General features: G+C 42.7%; 1 protein-coding gene across 2 annotated transcripts in view; it reads right to left on the reverse strand.

Annotated features, from left to right (window-relative positions):
* Positions 1–15,986, reverse strand: part of PNPLA8 (patatin like domain 8, phospholipase A2) — a 31,174-nt gene extending 15,188 nt beyond the window's left edge. The window contains exons 1-6 of one of the 2 annotated variants that reach the window (XM_032969840.2): positions 15,800–15,986; positions 12,260–13,315; positions 11,442–11,591; positions 8,853–9,004; positions 4,959–5,053; positions 1,102–1,273 (exon numbers count right to left, since the gene is read on the reverse strand). In XM_032969840.2, the coding sequence (XP_032825731.2) occupies positions 1,102–1,273; positions 4,959–5,053; positions 8,853–9,004; positions 11,442–11,591; positions 12,260–13,027 (1,337 nt within the window). In that variant the 5' untranslated portion in view covers positions 13,028–13,315; positions 15,800–15,986. Of the gene's footprint in view, positions 1–1,101; positions 1,274–4,958; positions 5,054–8,852; positions 9,005–11,441; positions 11,592–12,259; positions 13,316–15,241; positions 15,774–15,799 lie in introns of those variants that run through there. The other variant, XM_032969841.2, reaches the window with a different exon arrangement.
* Between the last annotated feature and the right edge of the window lie 5,619 nt (positions 15,987–21,605).

Genomic DNA, 21,605 nt, shown 5'->3' on the forward strand with positions numbered 1-21,605 from the left:
GCTTTGCATCCCAGTAGCTTTCGGCTCAGGCACTGGCAACGTCAGCCACAGCGTCTCTCACCAGACGCTGCGCACTCTGAATCCACTGCCAAATCAATATGCATTTGGCAACAGAGACAAAAGCTTGCGGTGCTAAATCCAAACGGTGGAGAGCCGAAAGCGGATGAATACAATTAAGTAACTTGCGGGTTCTGTCTTCATGCCGCAAAAGGACAGGATGTAATTCTGTAATGCACGCCGATGTTCATTATGAGAGCTTCCGTGTCATCTCGGTGCCAAGCTTTTGTTTAAAAAAAACCTACCCAAGTAAATATGTTTTTAAAGATTGAAATTATTTTACTTCATACGATGTGTGTATGCAAACACAGTATGTACAGAGGGATCTTTAATTTTTCGACACGTCTATTTTGCAAGTGATCCCTGAGGCATAAATATAAATGCAAAGTCAGAATACCGTTTCTACTCATCTTGGCAGTATGAACTCGCATACGGAACGTATACGCAAGTCCTTGCACGCATGTACATGTGGCAGCCCCCTGTCAATCCGATTCCGGGCGAGGTTCTACCCACCCCACGCAGGCCGTGGGGGTTGATTGACCATACCTCCCCCACACTCGTCAGCGTGGGTTGCTGAAGGCGGGTTAGTATAAACGTGGGGGGGCATCAAAGCACAGTTCACCAATGGATTTTGCTGCGTTGCCCCCTGCTGGCCAATACAAAACCCCACAGCCTACAAGACCAGTTTAAACATTGTGGACAACCAACGAAGCACTATCCAGGCTTAACCCCTGCTTGACTTACGAGACCATGAATCAATTTACGACGCAGAAACTTGATTTACGACGCATTTTCCGACACGACTCCAGGACAAATTTGAACAGTCTGGTTTCCGATGTGACTTGGCATGAAGCGTTTTGTTATTCTCAAGTGGGTTTTTTTAACCAATTAAACTGTGTTATACGGCTGATAAAAGGAAAAAAAAACAAATCGGCAAGTTGATGTTTCTGCTCTTTCTACTACCTGAAGCAATTTACAAAGATCTGATATACGACCGGGGTTTCCAGCAGCGCGCTGTGTTGTGAAAAAAACGGGAACAGTTACTTGAGTATTTTCTCCCAGGCCTGGCTGTCGTAGAAGGCGTGGCTCCAGCCCATCTTCATGGTGCCAACAAAGACATTCTGAGTGAAGATGTCAGAGCCCAGCTGGCGGTACATTTCCTCGCACTCCTGCAGCGGGATGCGGTAAACGCCCAGCATGAACGCCAGGATGGCACCTGTCACACGAGTCAGAAAAGCAGGAACTGTTCGCATCAATTTACCTCGCACCGTTTCACACTCGCGTGCGCAGCAACAGCGGTGCCAGCATAAAATGGGAGTAATTTATTGTAATGTTATACATTTAGCAGCTCCTCTGTTGGCAAAATTGCCTACAGTACTATTACAAGCTATGCTCCATCAAGCTCCTACATGTTGTTGCTCAATCTCCACTTTTATTCTTGCTCTATATGAACCCTTTGTATTAACTGCTGTTTCGAGCATTTGCATCAATGACTGTGAACGGATTCAATGATACGCTCTATAATCGAACGCACCTTGGGACCTGTGTTTGAAACTAGCCTGCATTATTAATCTGACTTATCAGAAAAATGATTGCGTTCACCGATTAATACGTTTGATATTTTTTTGTCAGACCAATTAATGCTTCGTGCCTATTTAGGCACAATTGTCACGGGTAATTTTTCTCAACACACTTTAGGCACAATAACGAAAAGGTGCATTTACTCATACTCCGGCAGCAATTAAGTTCTCCGCAGTAGTGTCGTTTTAGTTTGGTCGCGTAAATACCACCCAACACAGCCAATTAGTAAGGTTTGTCACGCGAGCTGGGCTGGAGTCATTGGCTGTGTCGGGTGGTAGCGGGTTTAAGGACACATTTATATTCATGAGACCTAACCCAAAAAAACCTCTATTATGGATACTGGTCGCGAAAGCCAACGTGTTAAATTAAGTTTTCCTCCTCTCATGTCACTTCCCCTTGCCTCATGTGAACGAATATCCCTCGTTTCAATCCTCATGCCCTAACTTCCTCACTTTTCTGAACATTCCCACTCTATCCCTGTTCCTCAGCAAGCCTCTCAAGGGGTTATTTGCCACAAATTTGCTTAATTTCACTTCTAGAGATTGAAAATCGTAGTGGAGTGATCGGAATGTATGCCACGGACGGTGAAACTTGGTGGCTTGCGGTAAAACCAAATGCTAACAGAGTGAAATGAGTTTCTGTCTGGGTTGCTTTTGATATCAGGGGAGCCCAAAGGCATTGACTGCAGCACTTTAACGACACAGAGGTTTAACCCAGTGAGACGGCAACTGTCAAACAATGTCAATGCACTCTCTTTTTTTATCCACTGAGGTCAATTTTTTATTTATATAGCCTTACATTAAAAGTTTCCATTTTATTGTCATCTAACGAGAATTGACGTCCATCCTCACACAGAATCTCAAACAAAACCACTGAATATTGACTTAAAGCTTTCGTGACTGCAGGAATTCATATTCTTTGGGTCATTCCGTAAAGCCACGTAGATAGAAAAATAATAGAAATATAACGACGTTTCGATCGCAACACAAGCAATCGTCATCAGGTGAAAAATAATAGCGGGCGAGCTACTGAGGCAGGAAAAAATATAGTGGGAGAGCTGCTGAGGCAGGATGTTATAAAGGTTTGAGATGGGTGTTGCCCGAGGGTCATAAGCGAAGTGGGCGGGCTAGAGATGAAATTTGCATGTAAATGTAAGATCGGAGTGCTGAGCTACCTCCACAAAGACAAAGCTGCGGAGGTGGCCCTCGTATTGTGAGAGATTAGCATGTCAATGTAGGAAGAATGAAAACCACCACCACATCGAGGAAAACGAGCAACGGTGGCTGTGTTAGTGAGACATTTAGCCTGGAATGGAACATTCTACAAACAAGTTGAAGGTACTCCAATGGGCTCTCCCTTATCTCCAGTTGTAGGCAATGTTTTCATGGAAAAATTTGAGACAGATGCCATCCAGGCATCCACCCTACGTCCTTCCTTGTGGAAGAGATACGTAGATGATACATTCGTCATCTGGCCACATGGCCTACCAGCTCTGGGCTAATTCTTCAACCACATCAATTCCATACACCCAGCCATCAAATTCATCATGGAGGTGGAAAAGGATGGCAAGTTACCATTCTTGGATGTTTACTCAAAAAGAGACCAGATGGCTCAATGGGACACTCTCTACAGGAAAGCCACCCATACGGATGCCTACCTAATACCTGACTCCCACCACCATCCATCCCAGAATAATGCCCTCATTAAAACTCTACACCATAGAGCTCGTTTTTCCGACCATCACCACACCTAGCCAGTGAACTGGAGCACGTACACCAAGCCCTCAAGATGAATGGATATTCAGACTACACAATTCGTAAAGCTATCACCCCAACCGTTGGGAAAAAAAAAAACATCTGAGGACCCAATCAAAACCATCACCTTGCCATACAGAGCAGGGGTTACCAAAACGATTTCCAAAATCATGAGCAAACACAAGATCCAGGTTCGATTCAACACAGTACATAAAATTCATGATCTGATCCCATCTGTGAAGGATGTGATCCCTGACATGCAATACCCCGGTGTCTACAAACTAAGCTGTGTCTGAGGCAGCAGTTACATTGGGGATACTAAGCGACATGTCTCGGACCGTGTTCGTGAACATAAGGCATATCTGAAACACGGTAGGACCAATACCTCAGCCATGGCTGAACATTGTTTTAACGCGGTGCGCACACACAAAATTATTTTTTCCAAGACGAAGTTACTCTGCAAACCCACTGGCTATCAGCAAAGATTTGTTCATGAAGCCATCCAGATATATAAACACAGACACAATTTCAACCGAGAAGATGGGTACAAACTGAGCAATCATTGGAAGGACATCATTAACCAGTTTAAGTCATCACCGGCTGTGATCTTTCCATCCTACCTGCCGATGTTAGCAGTTATTTTCGACTACATTCCGGGTTAAATGTCTTTACATTAACAGGCTAAATGTGTCACTAACACAGCCACCGTTGCTCGTTTTCCTCCATGTGGCGGTGGCTCTCGTTTTTCTTACATTGACATGCTAATCTCTCACAATACAATGGCCACCTCCGCAGCTTCGTCGTGGAGGTAGCTCAGCACTCCGATCTTACATTTACATGCAAATTTCATCTCTAGCCCCGCCCACTTCGCTTATGACCCTTGGGCTACACCCATCTCAAACATCCTGCCTCAGCAGCTCTTCCGCTATATTTTTTCCTGCCTCAGTAGCTCTCCCGCTATATTTTTTTCACCTGATGACGATTGCTTGTTGGGATCGAAACGTCGTGATATTTATTTATTTATGTTTCTATCTACGTGCCTTTACCGGAAGACCCCAATAATATGAAACCCACTGAAAGGAACATTATTTCATGTTTCCCCCAACACAACTTAGCATGGTTGGCTATGTATGGTGTGAAAGATGTCCAACATACATACACACATCAACAGACACGCCAGAGCACTCTTCTCAGGAAATAAATGAGAAACACTGCAGTATGAAACACAATTAAGCTTTGACAAACGTTGGCAATTCAATGGCAAATTTGCATTCTATGGGTCACAAACAAGGTTATATTTAAGAATTAGCGTGGCCTTTGAAGCCGAAACTGCTAGAGTAGCGGGATAAAACACTCCACCCCCCCCCCCCACCCCTAAAGTACACTTACTCACATGCCAAACTGCTAGTGCAGAAAATGTGCTAACATTACAGAGGCGAATTCAGACTCCTTGCCGATGACAGTCACGTATCCCAGGCAAGTAGGTGTGCAACCACAACGCATTACCAAAACACATAACGCACGCGGTGAAGGGTGCGCGAGTGAGGACAGCAGAAATGGCAGTACCTGTGCTGACGCCGCAGATGTAGTCAAACATTTCGTGAACGGGTTTCCCTGTGTGTCCCTCCAGCTTCTTCAGTGTTTGCAAGGCCACCAGCCCCCTTCGGAAACAGGCAAAAGGTGTCGAAGTTACTTCCTTCCGAAACGAGCATCGAGGTGGTACTCAACCTACCCTCCCCCCATATATGCAGCACCTGAGGCCAGCGGGGGGAAATTCCAAAATCGTATGGTGGAGGAAAGTCTATCCATAGGACGAGCATGGTTGAGTTTCCCAGAGTGGGACTTGTTGCCTTTTTTTTCGCACCTCCGATTGGCACGGTTGGCTGTGCGGTGCGAAAAAAGTACAACATGCGTACATAGATCTTATCTTAGATTTATTTAGATAATAGATATCGCAAATTACTGATAAACTGCAGCATTGTATTCCAGTGCTCTTTCGGTATAATACATTTGGCGAATTCCATGTGGGAACACCAAAAGCTTTGCATGTGGCGCCATCTGATGCCTTCGCTGTGACATTGCACGGATAATTCAGTAATAGAGTGCATGCTGCAGGGTTTTACGGTAACCAAATTTGCAAATGGTGAAAAAAAGTCATCACAACAGAACAGCGCAGGCTGAAAAACCATGAGTTTCAAGCAACATGCAAAAATGTGTAAAACGCACGCAGCCATTATGTGTATGCAAAACAGCTGTCAGCATTGTGTCACAATCAAAATAAATACTATTCTGTGCTGAAGAGCCCCAATGAAGATGAAACCTATCTACAATTGTATAACCTGCTTTCAGTCGGTGACATTTAATTTAATTTGTTACTGAAGAGGACCACAATGCACTTCTTCAGGTAAATGTTTAAACTCATGGTTGCAGTATTTATATTTAAAGGGCAGGCCCTTATCATTCTTAATTACTGTTCTAAAGGGAACTAATGGTAGTGCTATGTGTTTGAACAGAATCCCATATTTTAGAGGGTACTTTTTATAATAGCATCTATAGTAATCTCGTATAATTTGTTTTAAAGGCAACTGCTAAGCAGTAAAACAAGTGCAGAATTTGCTTACTTATACAATGTTTGAAAACATTGGTCTGGAAGGTATATAAGGTTGATGGATTACAACATGCGCATTAATATGTAGAGAGAATGTAGTTCGTTATACCGTATATGCCTTTAATAAAACTGTTGCCGAGCAATTTAAACACAGTTGCATATATTACTTACTGAAGAATTGGCAAGAAATTATGTCAATAAAATAATAGCGAAAGAACCAAGAATATAATAAGATAATAGTTTATACATTTACCAATTGCTTAATGTTTACCCAATACACAGTATCAGACGAAGTGTACAAAGCGTTATCTGTGGTTTATATTCAACCAAGCATACACCTCAGCCTAAAGCTCTATATCAATCCCATTGTACTGCTTGACACATGTCAATGCAAGTGGAACACGTGCCTCCAATGCGACAAACTTTCCCCACCCAATGCTGGGCATGCGTAAATAACAACATCGTTCAAAGCAAGCAGCACTTACCAGGTTAAACAGGAAAACATTATAACGTTGCATATGAAGCATTCTTGGCTATATTAATTGCATGACAGCATTACAATCGCAGTGTCATAAAATCATTTGAGACTGTAAAAATGTTAAGAATTTTCAACAACACCCCCAACGCCACCGACATTGCGTACGTCATTGGAACTGCTTGCGATGTTGGTTTGACATTGGAGCAGATTACACTCGTATTCAAAAAGCAATAGATGAAATATGCAATTCAGCATTCCTTGCTTGCTGTTCAAGAAGCGAACCAGGAATAAATTGATTACTTGCTATAGAAAGGAGATGTCCGCTTACTGTGCAATATGTAAAACTAAACAATAAACTATTTTTTTATTTTACCAGGTAAGGCCCACTGAGCAATATAGATCTTTTTCAGAAGCTACCTGGCTACAAATGATCGCCCAATGAAGTGGCATATCATGTGGAAACTTTTAGTAGCAGCCACATACTCTAAACGAATGTTTCTAATCATGGAGGGGAAAACCGGAGGTCCTGGAGAAACATCTACACGACAACGGGGAAAACATGCATACTCCAAATGTACAGGCGTCAGGGTCGGGATCGAACCACCTCTATACCAGGCGAAGTAGTTAGCATCTAGCCATCGTGGCAGCCCATACACTGCCAGTTGCTAGAGCTCAGGACTTTTTTTATGCCCATCCAGATAGTGCGCCATCGCCTCTGAGATCATGAGTTTGAGTCTCAATCCATAAACCTGCACAAATAAAAAGGAAACAATAAAATAATAATATAATTATTTTTATATATTATTTATTGTTTCCCTTCTACGTGACTTTACAGAAAGAACCAAGAATATGAATCCCTGCAGTCACGAAAGTTTTAAATACAAATTTAAATCTGCACAAATAAGTAAAGGTGAAACCTAGCATAGCCCAGAAACACTGCGCAAAAAACGGACAAGCCAATTGTAAAAATATTCATATGAATGTTGAAACGACACAAATTGTAAACACAGCAGAATATGCGTACATAGGGTAGTTGTTTAAGGTGGACCAGGATCCAACAGATGAAGTTCAAGTTTAACATGAAAATGAGAATACCATTGTGTCTAAAGAAGCGTTTTCAATCACTGCCAACTGATAGCCATGACATAAATTTGAAACACACTGACAAAGAAAACAGGGCTAAAGATTAAAAGTTCACAAAGGGGAGATACATGTTTTACGTAACACCGAGGGACAGAAGAAGGAACACAAGGATCAAGGAAAAAACACAAATCAGATACATCATAATTACAAGGAAAGTAAATGGGATTGGGCAGGACATATTGCCAGATGGCAAGATGGTCGATGGACGAGACTGGTGACTGAATGGCAGCCAAAGAAGTGAGCGAGTCCAAGTTGGTGACCATTGCGGAGATGAAGAGATGAGATAATTTTATGTGCAGGAGAGAGATAGATTGGAGCAGCACTGCACCAGTGCTGCTACAATCGGTGAGAGCATGGGAAGGCTTTCATTGTCCAGCAGTGGATAGGCAATGGCTGACAATGATAACAACCTTCTGCATGGGACAAATTTCAAGTTCCACCTGACCAACTCAATGAGGTGTCCTAAATTGTTTAAGATTTCGTTTCGCTGGTAATTACCTCCAGCATCATCGGGCGATTTGCCAAAGGAGGTCCCTTTAACAACGATTACATATATTAAAGAATGCACAAGTTTACAAACAAATATACCATTCGGAAGAGTTACAAGAAATCCATTGCTGGATGAGAGTGCGTCATCTCTCATGGTCCTGCAAAGTGACCATGCCCCTAGCACCTGCACACAAACGGACCCTCAGCACTCCACCACCTCAGTGGGCATCCTCTAAGAAGGCGCATTCCCTCCCTTGCCTGCCGCTCAATGGTTCTCGACAATCAGCCATCATCCTTAATCAGCCATCAGAGACATGTCCTGCCCAAGACCAGAAACATGTCGTAACAGTCAGAATATCTAACTTTCATAATGTTAATTTGACCATATGCTCCTTTTCATCTCAATGGAATTCAAATAATTAATCTCAAAGCGCATCTTTGCGCTTCCTAACATCGGAAGAGCATTCAAGACGTCCTTGGAAGCGGATCTGAAAGCACGCAATGCAGTGACCATCTTTGTTCAATGGTTAGCCAAAAGCCGCTGCTGCGAGCATGACCGGAATTCACGTGATGGTTTACCCTCCTCTACGAGATCAGCAAGATATTGTAGTTCATTTGTGGAAAGCACTTTGCATGTAATGGGTCATCGGTCGTGAGGAATAGAGTTTGGAAATCCCTGAATTAGGATTCACTTCACTAAAATTAAGACAATGATGCAGACGAGTAAGTGGATATGCGCTACCTCGTTCCTCCACCGTCGATGGAGAGTACACGAATGCCAAAGCCCCGCACGGGGTCAACATATCCGACGAGAGAGAGGGCTTCACGTACAGACGCCTGCAGCCGTTCATTGCCAGCCTGCCTCATCCGCAACAGGCATGGAATAGCCTTCTCCTGCATCCCAGCACACAGGTATGTATGTATGTATGTTGAACTTCTCTCGCATCGTCGTAGCCAACCTTGGTAATCGGAGGTGTGGGTGAAGGGCAACAAACAAAGCAGTTCCAATGAAATGTAGTTTTAGATCTCGATTTTAAAGTGCATAACGCCAGTGGCTTCCTAATAACAGAAGGGTGTTCCAGATGGCCGCAGAAGTGCATCTGAAGGCACACAATGAAACGGCACCCTCCATGTACATTTGCTTTTAACTGCTGCCAAAATTGAACATTTTCCAAAAATTACAGACATTGCGACACTGCCAAAACAAAGTTGGTTGAACTTATTTCGCACCTTACGTAGCCTACCATGGTGATCAGGGGTACAATAGCTGTTCAACAATACATTTAAAGAATGTCGACCTGTGTACTGTTAGTGTTATTGCAGAGCTGAATTATCCGCCATGTTTGGTCACTCGTTTTCGGGAAAATTAGGTTGTTGTGAGGTGAAGTGTCACATACAGCTCATTACAAGCGTCAATAGAGTCATATACTGTAAAGTGCATTGGGACTTTGGACAGTCCCATGTCATTTAAACGTAGTTTGTTACTCAATACCTCTATGACCAATTACGCAACAGTAAACACTGGCGGTAATCAACAGGCATGCACCATCGCATACATTCCTTGATTTAAATATATTATTACGCGCTATATGAATGCTTCTAATCATATGTGGCAAAAAATATGATTATATCAATACATGTTGAAAGAACTTGGTTTCAATTACCCCAATTGCCACATTCACAACAATGTAAAGAAAGAAAAATCTTCATTTTTTTATTGAATCGTGACCTGTGAATTTTCGGGATGGCAAATCAAAAATGTTTTTGTGTACATCCCACTCATAAAAGTTACACATTCACAGCGTCAGATATATTAATACGCATTATGTACAAGAGAAGAACAATAATGTTGGTGGTTCCTGTTTAATATGCCCTTTTGTGTGCGTGCAAGTGCACTTGCACACATAAAAGCAAGAATCAGACATCTATAATATAATAGGTACATCGCGATTCACTCCATTGTGATTAAATAATTTTCACAAATTGGGGGTCACAATTCAATTCAAGAATGGATAGTTTGTCATTACGCATGTGGAATCGCTACTGGCTGTAGGATTTACGCAAACCAATTATGTACAGCACGTATAAATCGTAAATACTTAATTCTTGTACACTCAATTGGATACATACATTATGAACATTATCACCAATTGCCATGGATTAAATCGATGCACTCTTACACACCTCATCATCATCATCACGATGCATGGGCAGATAGCCCGTAGGTGTCTACTGCACATTTGAACCTTATGCCGGGACCCCGGTGTCCCGAATAAACGGAAGTCAAAATCGTAATTAATTAATTTATTTTTGGCGACTCCGTCCCACCACGCACATAAACGCCACGACCCACCATAAATCAATCCTCTCGTTTCTTCACCAAGCACCCGTCGTTGCTAAAATTGCCGTTGTCATAAACAAAACTTTTAAACTGTGATTAGTGCATTGTGTAGAGCTTGTTCACCTTCAACAGACATAAAATGATGTCGCAACGCAGTTTATGTGAGAGCTGGGGGCTTATGGGACCCCGGGGTCCTGCCATAAGGTTCATTTCCTAACTTATTTCCACTTTCTGCCTTCTTGTGCTAATATGCTCAAGTAGTGCCAGATTTATGTGGCACCAATCTATTTATGTCGTCAAGCCATTCTATGTTAAGATTTCCTCTCTCTCCGGTTTCTTACATTTTCCAAACAACACACTTTGAATTTTCTCGCTGTTGTCCACCCTACATATATATAAAAGGGAAATTTGTGAATGTGTGTCTTTTAGAAATGTTTAGCATACTTCCCAACATGCTACAAACTTGAAATTTGGCATGTGGGTAGCTTCCAGACTGTATACAATGCTAAAAGTCTAAAAATAGACTTTGTATTTTGGGGGGGGGAGGTGCAATAATGGATATAATATACTGCACGGCAAGTGAGCGGCGGTGACGTCACATCTGTGAGGTCACCCGCATGCGGCAGCGTTACGCAGTGTGCCTGCTGACGTCACGCATCCCCCCCCACTCTCCGCGTAGGTCGTGTATTAATCCAAGACAAGAATCCAAGTCTCGGGCGAAGCCGGGTAGTAAAGCTAATCCTACATATATGTCCAAATAGTGCCAGTTTCCTTGTCATCACTGCCTGCATTATCAGGTCTTCTTCTATGTGCAACCTTTTTCTTACTTCTACATTGGTCACTCTTTGGGTCCAGTTTAGATGCAGTATCCTTCTATAATAATACGCCTAATATACATCATATGCGCATGTTGTCAAGACTCTGAATTGTTCAAGGTGCATGCTTTATAAAATTGGCTCTCGATTCCAAATTTCGTGCGAGCTTGCACACCTCCACAGCGACCAGCCTGGACTCGGGATACTCCACAAGATGCTTGTTGAGGTCCTCCAATCGGCACACCTGGCTGCGCAAATCGTTGGCCTTTCTCAGGTCCTGCACCAGGCACCGCGTGTGACTATCCGCACTCACACGTGCAACCACCTGCTCCCAACAAAAAATTGCACGGACGAAGGAGAAAGGTGAACAAGCCAACAGGTCATTTTCAATTCTAGATTTGAAGCTTTCGTGACTGCAAGGATCCATACTCTTTGGTTCTATTCGGTAAAGTCACGTAGGTAAAAAATAAAACAACAAAAATCACGACGTTTCGGCCACAACACAAGCGGCCTTCATCAGGTGAAGGGACCAGGCTGTCTCGGATGTGGTCTGATGAAGGCCGCTTGTGTTGTGGCCGAAACGTCGTGATTTTTGTTGTTTTATTTTTTACCTACATGACTTTACCGAATAGAACCAAAGGGTAAGGTCATTTTCACTGTCAAGTGTGAAAAGTTCCAGCCGGCGTCATTATCTGTCGTTTCTATGCAGTCAATGTAGTGATCAATTATAGCTTCATAATTTACAGCCACTTCCATAAAAGTGACATTATATTAATGGTATAATCATACAACACTAGCTTTGGTTATGACTAAATTGGTTAAATCTGTTTTTGTGAAGGTGACGTACATTAAAGTATTTGGCAATATAAACTGCAACTGGATAAGTTAAACTAATATTCAAGGTGTTCACAGTGAGGAGTGTTTGTGTGCAGAGTGTCACAAATGAGAAATAAAAGTACAAATGGTCAGGAGCTTAGACCATGCAAAAGTTACCTTCTCTCTTTGAAGCTGCAGCTTCAACATTTTCTCCTCCGATTTAGACAGAGCTTTGCCAGGATTATCTGGAGGCCCTGCCTCTTTCTCTGACGAGAAATCAGCTGCATCCTTCTCTCCCATCTTAGAGGATTTCACAAGCCGTGGCTCACGGAGTTTGCTCGCCAGCCCCGTGACGTAGCCGCCCACCAAATTGACGGGGTGTCGGATGTGGTCTGAGAACGCCTTTTTCTTCGGAGATTGACCTCGAGCACTCGCCGGCTTTTCCTGCACCGGTTCCTCGACACCACTCTTCACCTGCACCGAAACCAACTCAACAGGTTGCTTCTCAGGTGACGGTTGACTTGATTCTAACGCCCGTTGCCCGGCTTCTGACGGGGTAGCTTCATTTTCCCAGAAGTGCTGATCAACATGCTTTGAAATGTGCTTGCTGGCCTCACCAAGGTCAACGCCAAAATATGGCACGCTAAACATATTTCCCTTAGGACTACTATCGTCACGGACATCATGAATGGATGATTCCACTGGTTTTGAGCTACCATTTCTACTCCCATTGCCTTTACGGTCATCATCGTTATTACCATTCTTAACCCGTTTTTCTGGTGCACTCACAGGCATGCCCGTTACTGACGTCCTATTCACAGACTCAGAACTTCGGGGAAATGTGGCAGGGTTAAAATTAACAAAAGAAAATCTCTCTCTGAGCTCATTGCTTGTGCTTGCTATGATCTTTGATAAACAGTTCAAGGTATTCTTCAAACGTGACATTCAGTACATTAATGTTAATCAAACCCCAAAGGCAACTGGATCACCTGAATGCAACTTTACCAATGTACTTTAGTTATACATCCGACTTGATTCAAAACAGCATAATTGATTTGTGTATTCTAATTGGCAATACTAAATGCGTTTAATACGTTGACAGTCGTTTTTTTCCTTTTATTAAACATACTGCATGTGATAGCCACAGATCTTATGAGCTGTTATTGAAGAGTCATAACGTCTTGTTCCTTCATATCCAAGTTGAATGTAATCATGTTACCTTGTTGGTTTACCCTGAAAAACAAATCCATGAAATAAAATTTTAAAAAATCACGTGCCTCATGGCTCTTTATACACAGAACATAATATAATTGGGGAAAACAGCAAACATTCAATGTCATTCAAACATCTCCATTATACATCTTAGCTTTTAAGATACATTTTACTATAAACAGTTACCTTTAGAGGTCTTGTATGACAACATACAATGCCTGAATATAGTTGGCATAATTTAAGTTGGTTGAAATTACATTAATAACTGTAACTGCAGACTACATTTGGAGACAATGAAATGAAAGGAATTGGTAAAAAAAATCCCAATAAACGTAATTATAGGATACAATAACAGACTAGAGTACAGTATCTCATAACAATAAACGAGAGACCTTTCAAAGGGCTCGCATATCAGCCACGATCTATTCACTGCCGGAGTAAAGCCTCTCCACACATCTCCGATATCTAACGGTGTTGCAATGCAACAATCCATGTCAACAATGATTGGTAAAATCAATTAGAATACCCCAATGTATTTGTAGATGATGGAAAAGCATTTCACTGAATGAAAATGGCTCTAACGGGGCGTAAATAAAGCTACTTAATACAAAAGTCCGCAATGCATACTGCCAAGTGGAACCTTAAATTACTATGCAATATACAGTATGAAGTGTATTGGAAAACCAAGCTTTACTCGCAAAGGTCACTAAATTCAAACTACCCCACTGCTCATTTTTGTTTGCCCAAATTGTAAACATTCCACATTCCTTTAGCAGGGCTAACAAAGTCAAAGAACAAAACAAAAACGAACGGCATTATTATCAGCCATCATCAATCCACTGTTGGATTAATTCCATGCCAAGCCATCACAATCCCTCAAGGTTCCTGCAACATAACAGTCCACTTAGCGCTGAACACGCGGTTCCATCTCCACGAAGGACATGCTCTCCACCAACTGTTCCCAATCTCCTCGAGTGTGCGGACCCCCTTTTCAACCTCCAACCATTTTGAGGACCACCGCATGCTTGAAATTGTACATTTCCTTGGTGATATTATTATTATTTTCCACAGACCCCATGAAGTAACCGCGAGGACCACGAGTTGGGAACCGCTACTCTCGAACATGTGGCCCTTTGGCTGGAACTACATCGAAAGTCTGGCCCGAAATAGCACAAGCAATTAAAATCTCCTTGTAAAAAAATATTTAGGGCATTTCCCATCTCTGGTGGTAACTCAGAGCCAGTGCCTCATAGTAGTTTACCCCACAATACTATGGCAGAGCCAAGCGTTAAATTGCCACAATCAAGTCGAAAAAGCAATACATTAAAATTCTTCTCGCATAAACAAGCCTGTTTATATCGTAGCCGCCCAAAGACAACTCCGAGTGGTGGAAATTCCTCAATCCTATAACCGATTCTTAATTAAGATCACAACCCAGGACCAAAATAAATGTGACTCATTCTCTTCAAACACGTGTGGAGCAGTGCTCATTTTAGTTGGCTGTCCGGTTCTCAGCGGTGGACATTACACATTCCCATGACATGTCATTTTGGCCTGTCCATAATTAAGTGACTACGATTAATACAAAGCGAATTTCTGCCAAACAAGCGGAATGTCACATTCCTATCGCATAACCAAGAGGACACAATAACGGTTATTCAGTAATACGGCAGCAACCTCTGCTGCATTTCCAAGAGACAATTCGCCACAGCGGTGTCAACTATTTAATCAATGTTACTCGGCAGCTTGATGTAATTTTACATTCAATCTTATACGTTTTGAAAGGGACAACGTACGCCTCGCAGCTGTTAAATCTCTACTGGTCCACTAACAGCCAGTGTTCCTGCTGTGGAAATTCCACGTTCATACGACAGGACAGCACTCATCCATGAAGGCCAAGAGCATATTCTGTGCTATACGCCAATACAGGAGTGATTTGAGGAACACCTAGTCGGGCTTTCGAGATGTTTCCTCTCGTGGTGGCGTGAGCAGGCAGTTGCAGGGTCTGCACCTTCACCTCTGCGGCATTCATCAAAAGCTAGAACCGCGATAACATGACAGACGTCATTTTCCACAGCAGTCATTTAAAAAAAAATCAGTGCTTTAATTATAAAGTGTGTATTTAATCGTACACGTGTTAACGTTATCTGAATAATGCGCGCGTGCCAGCTGTGAGGCCCAACAGCGAGTGGCAACTCCACATTCCTATGGCACAATAGCAGTTTACACTGGTGTAAGTCACTCGAAGATAATAAAAAAACACAACTGCATGAGGTAACGTAATATATTAATTAGCCGCGTCGGTGCTCTTTAAACGGTGTCACACGACGGTTCTGGTGAGTTTTGCCTCAGAAAGTACTGGCTTACAGGCTTAAGTCGCGTGGGCTACAGTGCGAGAGGCCTGGGCCTCACACAGAACGCGTTCATTCAAACGGCGCCGATCGTCACGAAATAATAATAATGGGGGGGAAACGGTTTAAAACGCTGGCGGATGTCACCACGCACCTGATGCACTCTCTTCAGAAATAGCCGACGGTTTTCACACAAAAAATACCGAAAGGCGGAGGAGGAAGAAGGCAAAAAAAACCTCAAATAAAAATTCGCTGTGCTTGGAAGTTCAGCGTGGACATTTAAAGCAGCAGCCCTCTTCGATTCCAGCGACGTAAACAGTCGTGACGTCGTCGCCACGGCGGTTTACCATTGGCTGAGGCCATTGCCGCCGCCGCCGGCTCCATAAATTATGTAAATTTTCAGTGAGTTTTTTCGCGGCCCCCAGAGCACGATGACACGCCTGCATTAATTATGTTAATAATCAACACAAGGTTATACCAGGGTCCCAATAGGCCGATGTTACGCTTGCATAAATTATGTGAATTAGTAGTGAGGTTTTGCAACCGCCCCCACATCGCCCGATGTCACGCGCTCATAAATTATGTTAATTAGAGGTTTACCAGAGGTTACATCTTCACCTCATTATCGTATTCCAATACAGGGCACAACAAACTAATTATACTCTTTGTTTTTTTCGGTAAAGTCACGTAGGTAAAATAAAATTAAAAATAAAAGAAAACAACTAAATTAAATCACAACGTTTCGGAGGCAACACAAGCTTCCGTCTTCTTTTATTTTAAATTTTATTTTACCGACGTGACTTTACCGAAAAAAAACAAAGAGTATGAATCCTTGCAGTCACGAAAGCTTCAAATCAAAAAAACTAATTATAACCAATGCATTATAACTAAATCCATACACGTCCCCCTTCTACACAAACGCATGACCACGGTGTTGATGTGGATGATTGGAACTTCCTCTCATAATGTCCAATTCAATAAAAGTATTAAATTATGATCTGAGGGGCCGTCCATAAATGACGTCACGCGATTTTGGACGATTTTTTACCCCCCCCCCTCGTCACACGGCGTCACAAAAAGTCAGACCCCCCCTCAAATATGACGTCACAAAGCTCTGCCCCCCCCCCCAAATCATATTTCCATTAAAAAAATAAAACATGCTTCAAATCGCTCTAAATTATTGTCATTGTAGTGCGTATTGAATGTGGTGCTGCATTCTGATGTTCTAGGAGAAAACATTACAAAGTCTATTTAATTAAGTAGAACGCGTTGTCTATATTTATTTAAAGTTGCGCATTTTGACGCGACGTCACATTTCTCAAACCCCCCCCACCTCGTCACACATCGTCACAAATGTCTGACCCCCCCCTCCCCCCTAGGTGCGTGACGTCATTTATGGACGGCTCCTGATATGCAGTACAACTTTAGTCGTGCTGTTTATTGCTGGGCGCTTGGGCGTTTCGGACCTTTGACCGCTGTGCAGTGCAACGATGATTCAATCGTGTTTCTTTTACTCATTGGCAGTGGCGTAGTAGCTACATTGTATCAGTGGCGTAGTAACTACATTATATCATATTCTTGGTTCTTTCGGTAAAGTCACGTAGAAGGGAAACAATAAAATAATAAAAATATAAAACAATAAAATTCCCACGACGTTTCGACTGCAACACAAGCAATCATCATCAGGTGTGAAAACCACAGCAAGAAAATTAGGAAAAAGTGGAGTTCTTTTTGTTCAGTGGCGGAGTAACTACATTATATCGGTGGCTTAGTTACTATATGGCTTAGTGACTACATAATAATTAGTGGCGTAGTAACTACATTATATCAGTGGCTTAGTGACTACATAATTATCAGTGGCGTAGTAATTACATTATATCAGTGGCTTAGTGAGTACATAATTATCAGTGGCGTACTAATTACATTATATCAGTGGCTTAGTGACTACATAATTATCAGTCGCGTAGTAATTACATTATATCAGTGGCTTAGTGACTACATAATTATCAGTGGCGTAGTAATTACATTATATCAGTGGCTTAGTGACTACATAATTATCAGTGGCATAGTAATTACATTTTATCAGTGGCTTGGGGACTATATAATTATCAGTGGCGTAGTAATTACATTATATCAGTGGTTTAGTGAGTACATAATTATCAGTGGCGTAGTCACTACAATAGGTCTTACGCTGCAAGTTGGCCATGAGATGGCGGTAGAGTACAGCAATGGATTCCTGAATACATCTGTGTGGAGTTAACGCAAAGCCATACGTCCCAATGTAGCAGGAGCCTCTTTAAATAAAAAAAGTATCAAGACCCAGTGAGCCATTTTTTCTGGGTGAGTCTTATAAACCCTGTAGGTGTACGTGGGACCAGATTTTTTTGTATACGGTCCCTTTCTTGGGGGCCGTCCATAAATGACGTCACGCACCTAGGGGGGGGGGGGAGAGACATTTGTGACGATGTGTGACGAGGGGGGGGGGGGTTGAGAAATATGACGTCACATCAAAATGCGTAACTTTAAATAAATCTAGAATTGTTATAAAACACTAATTGTTATAACAACACTCCTACAACATCAGAGTGCAGCGCCACATTAAATACGCACTGCAATGACAATAGTTTAAAGCGATTTGAAGCATGCTTTATTTTCAAAATGGAAATATGGCTTGGGGGGGGGGGCAGAGCTTTGTGACGTCATTTTTGAGGGGGGGGTCTGACTTTTTGCGACGCCGTGTGACGAGGGGGGGGGGGTCAAAAATCGTTCAAAATCGCGTGACGTCATTTATGGACGGCCCCTTGAAACGGCGCCCAGTTTTGGGGTGCGTCTTACTGTACATTGCGTCTGATGATTATCAGGCGCTCCGTAAAGCAAAATAATTATAATAATTCTAGATTTGAAGCTTTCGTGACTTCACCTGATGAAGGCCACTTGTGTTGTGGCCGAAACGTCGTGATTTTTGTTATTTTATTTTTACCTACGTGACTTTACCGAATAGAACCAAAGAATTATAATAATCTTCAGCATTTCTCGATAGATGGCAGAATTTGGTGATTGGGAATGGGGCCACAATTGAGTCAAAGTTCTTGGCAGCGTTCGTATCAGCCTCCACCAGATGGCAGGCGTTAGTCACCAAGCCTGGCCGATGTTTTGTTGGCACAACAATTGCAACGCTATCCACGTTTCACACAAATGTGATGGCAGGGAATGGTTTTAACCGGAGTTGTCCGTGGCGGAGATCCGTAAATGAAATCCGAGAGTCTATTTAACGTGTCACATTCGCAATTCTCTGAATTGAAAAAAGTGAAATTTACAAAGTTGAATCCACGTGATTATTTAAGTGAGGTACGAAAATAAAAATAAAAAACCGCACTCCTGTATTTTGTTGTACTGAATTACATTTGTAAAATTAAATATCAAACAGCCACTGCACGCAAGACATTTGGTCAACATATTTACGGAATGGGTTTGTGACTAAGTCACCCTGGGGGCTTCTCTCGCTTGTCCTTCGGCCGTTGTGAGTGTGCACACAAGTGACGTCACGTTGGTGAATAATGTTTCAGCAGAATGCTGTGGAAAATACAGAACACACACACACAAACGACCTCGGTAGCGGGGTAAATAAGACGCGTGTATTATTGCATGCAATTGCCTATGAAATACTGCTCAACACGATGTCAAGGAAGCCTTTTGTTGACCGTTTTCAATGCGTGCCTGTATTATTTGGAACCCAAAGAGCAAAAATTCCCCGACGTATAGCAACCTCTTCATCGACGTGTGGGGGCAAGTGTTGTTAGCGAGCACCTGTTAAGGTCGGAACGGATCACGAAGGAGTGGTGGTGTGAATCAGCATCTTTATTTTTACTAGAGGAATTGGATGAGTTCTACAGTTATTTTGATACAGATGTGACCGGGTTTCATGCCCAGCCGGCTTAACACGCCACGCAGGGTTTCTCATCTAAGGCTGAGTCGAACTCAGAATTAGCCAGTTCAAAATATCACTCGCCACCGCTGTTTGGCAATGGTTGGGAATCGAACTCGTTTCGCTGGGTTCGTGGCACGAGGCAGCGTCACTGTTCCGCTCATTTGCGCACGCACGCTCAATGCTGGGGTTGTGGCGATAACGAATATTCTTAATACAGGACGCGTAGCCAGAAGCGACGATGGCCGATGGTCAAGATCAATAACGGATTGGCAGTCGACAGGGATGGAACGAGATCTGGAGAACGTCCAGCGAGAAGAGAGATGGAGCGGTCAAATGAGTCCGCGTGCAGGCGCTCGGTTGCGATTGTTGCAATGGCACGGTCGTAAGAGGGCTGACGAGTTCGAGAGGGCTTCATCCAGCAGTGGATTGACAATGGCCGATGATAGGAGTATAAAGGAAATGTAGTCGTTACCGTGTTATTCTGGAGAGTAAGATAACGTACGGTTAGTTAAATTATAGTCATACTCTGTAATTGCGTGTAAATAGTCATATGCGGGTTAAGAAGTGGGACACGTTATAACATTTTTTTTATTGCAACTCTTTTCGTAAATTAATTGCTAAAGTCCCCCCAATGCCATGTGCGTTATTTGACCATACTTCACCACGCTGGTCGATACGGGTTAATGAATGGGAGGGGTGGGGGGGGATATCTATGAACTCGGTTAACTAATTTCGATTCCAGGCCACGGTTAACATCAGTGGCTGGTTATATTATAACGATCCGGACTGGCTATAGTAGCAGTAACGTGCGGTACAATAATCCTTGCAACTGACACAGCGTGGGGGAGACCTTCATCCAGCAGTGGATTGAAAAAAAGATCCGTAGGTATAATCACGTATATATGTAAGTGCATAATTAAAAATGGTTCATCCCGCATATGTAAGTTTTAAATTAATGATATACTATTCTGCTTGGACACAAGTGCCTGGAACCGGCATATTCACACGTGTGCCGAAGGGGCCCTTATGGTGGCAACAGTTGTATCCTTTCACTCCGTAGATTGGACGTTGATAAATGAGGGGTGGCGCAGTGGTTAGCGCGCTGCTCTATGAATTCGGCAAATCTGAGTTCGATTCCCAGCCACGGTGAACATCAGTGGCAAGTGATATCTGAAGCAGGCTTCTCTCTCCATCACCAACCGGCGCTGACGAGCGTTGTGAATTTTTTTATATTTTTTTGGAAATAAAAAAAACCCACAACATGGGACCTTTATAAACCGACACCTGAAACGGTCAGTGGCGGCCTTCATCCAGCGGTGGATTAAACAAAGGGCTGAACATATGGTCTTGTCAATAGGTCTCTGCACTGGCTGACGGAAGCTGGAGTGGCTTTGTAAATACTTCATCACGGTCTATGGGGGACTCTGAGATACATAATACGGGCGAAAAACTACATCGATGTGTTATTAAAACATCACTTTTTTTCAATGTATTTTAAGCACCGCAATTGACACCGAATTGTCGAAAAAAACTTTTCCTACTTACAAACCCGAGCCAATGATGGAAATTCCTCCTTCCTGCGTTGAGTCCATCCAAAGTTAAAGCGCTGTCGGCTTCATTGTATCCCATCCCGCAACGATAAAGGTTTGAGTCGAGTAACCTCCCAATTGCGAGCACTAATAATAATCAATCATTAGTGTCATCCGACCAACTTCACAGACGCAATGTATATATTCGTCGACTGATGCATTCGTGGTGTCTGTATTTGTATGTGTGCGTGTGCCTGTATGTATATCAAACCGGTCCAAGATTACACACATACCCCCCCCCCCCCAAAGTGTACATATCACCTTCTATTTAATTTGGAACGGCGCCACATTGTGGATGTTTTTTTTCGTCTTCTTCATGCAAAAAAGATTCAGTTCCTTAGCCGCTTAGCCCCGAAGGTAGCGAGTGGTAAAACTTCGCCGGCCAAAAAAAAAATCTGACGAAGATAAGTGGCAATTCTTGGCATTTATTCATTCTCGTCGCA

The sequence above is a fragment of the Petromyzon marinus genome, chromosome 42, assembly GCF_048934315.1.
Source record: "Petromyzon marinus isolate PM22_M1 ecotype Great Lakes invasive population chromosome 42, UKy_Petmar_22M1.pri1.0, whole genome shotgun sequence".
Classification (NCBI taxonomy): domain Eukaryota; kingdom Metazoa; phylum Chordata; class Hyperoartia; order Petromyzontiformes; family Petromyzontidae; genus Petromyzon; species Petromyzon marinus.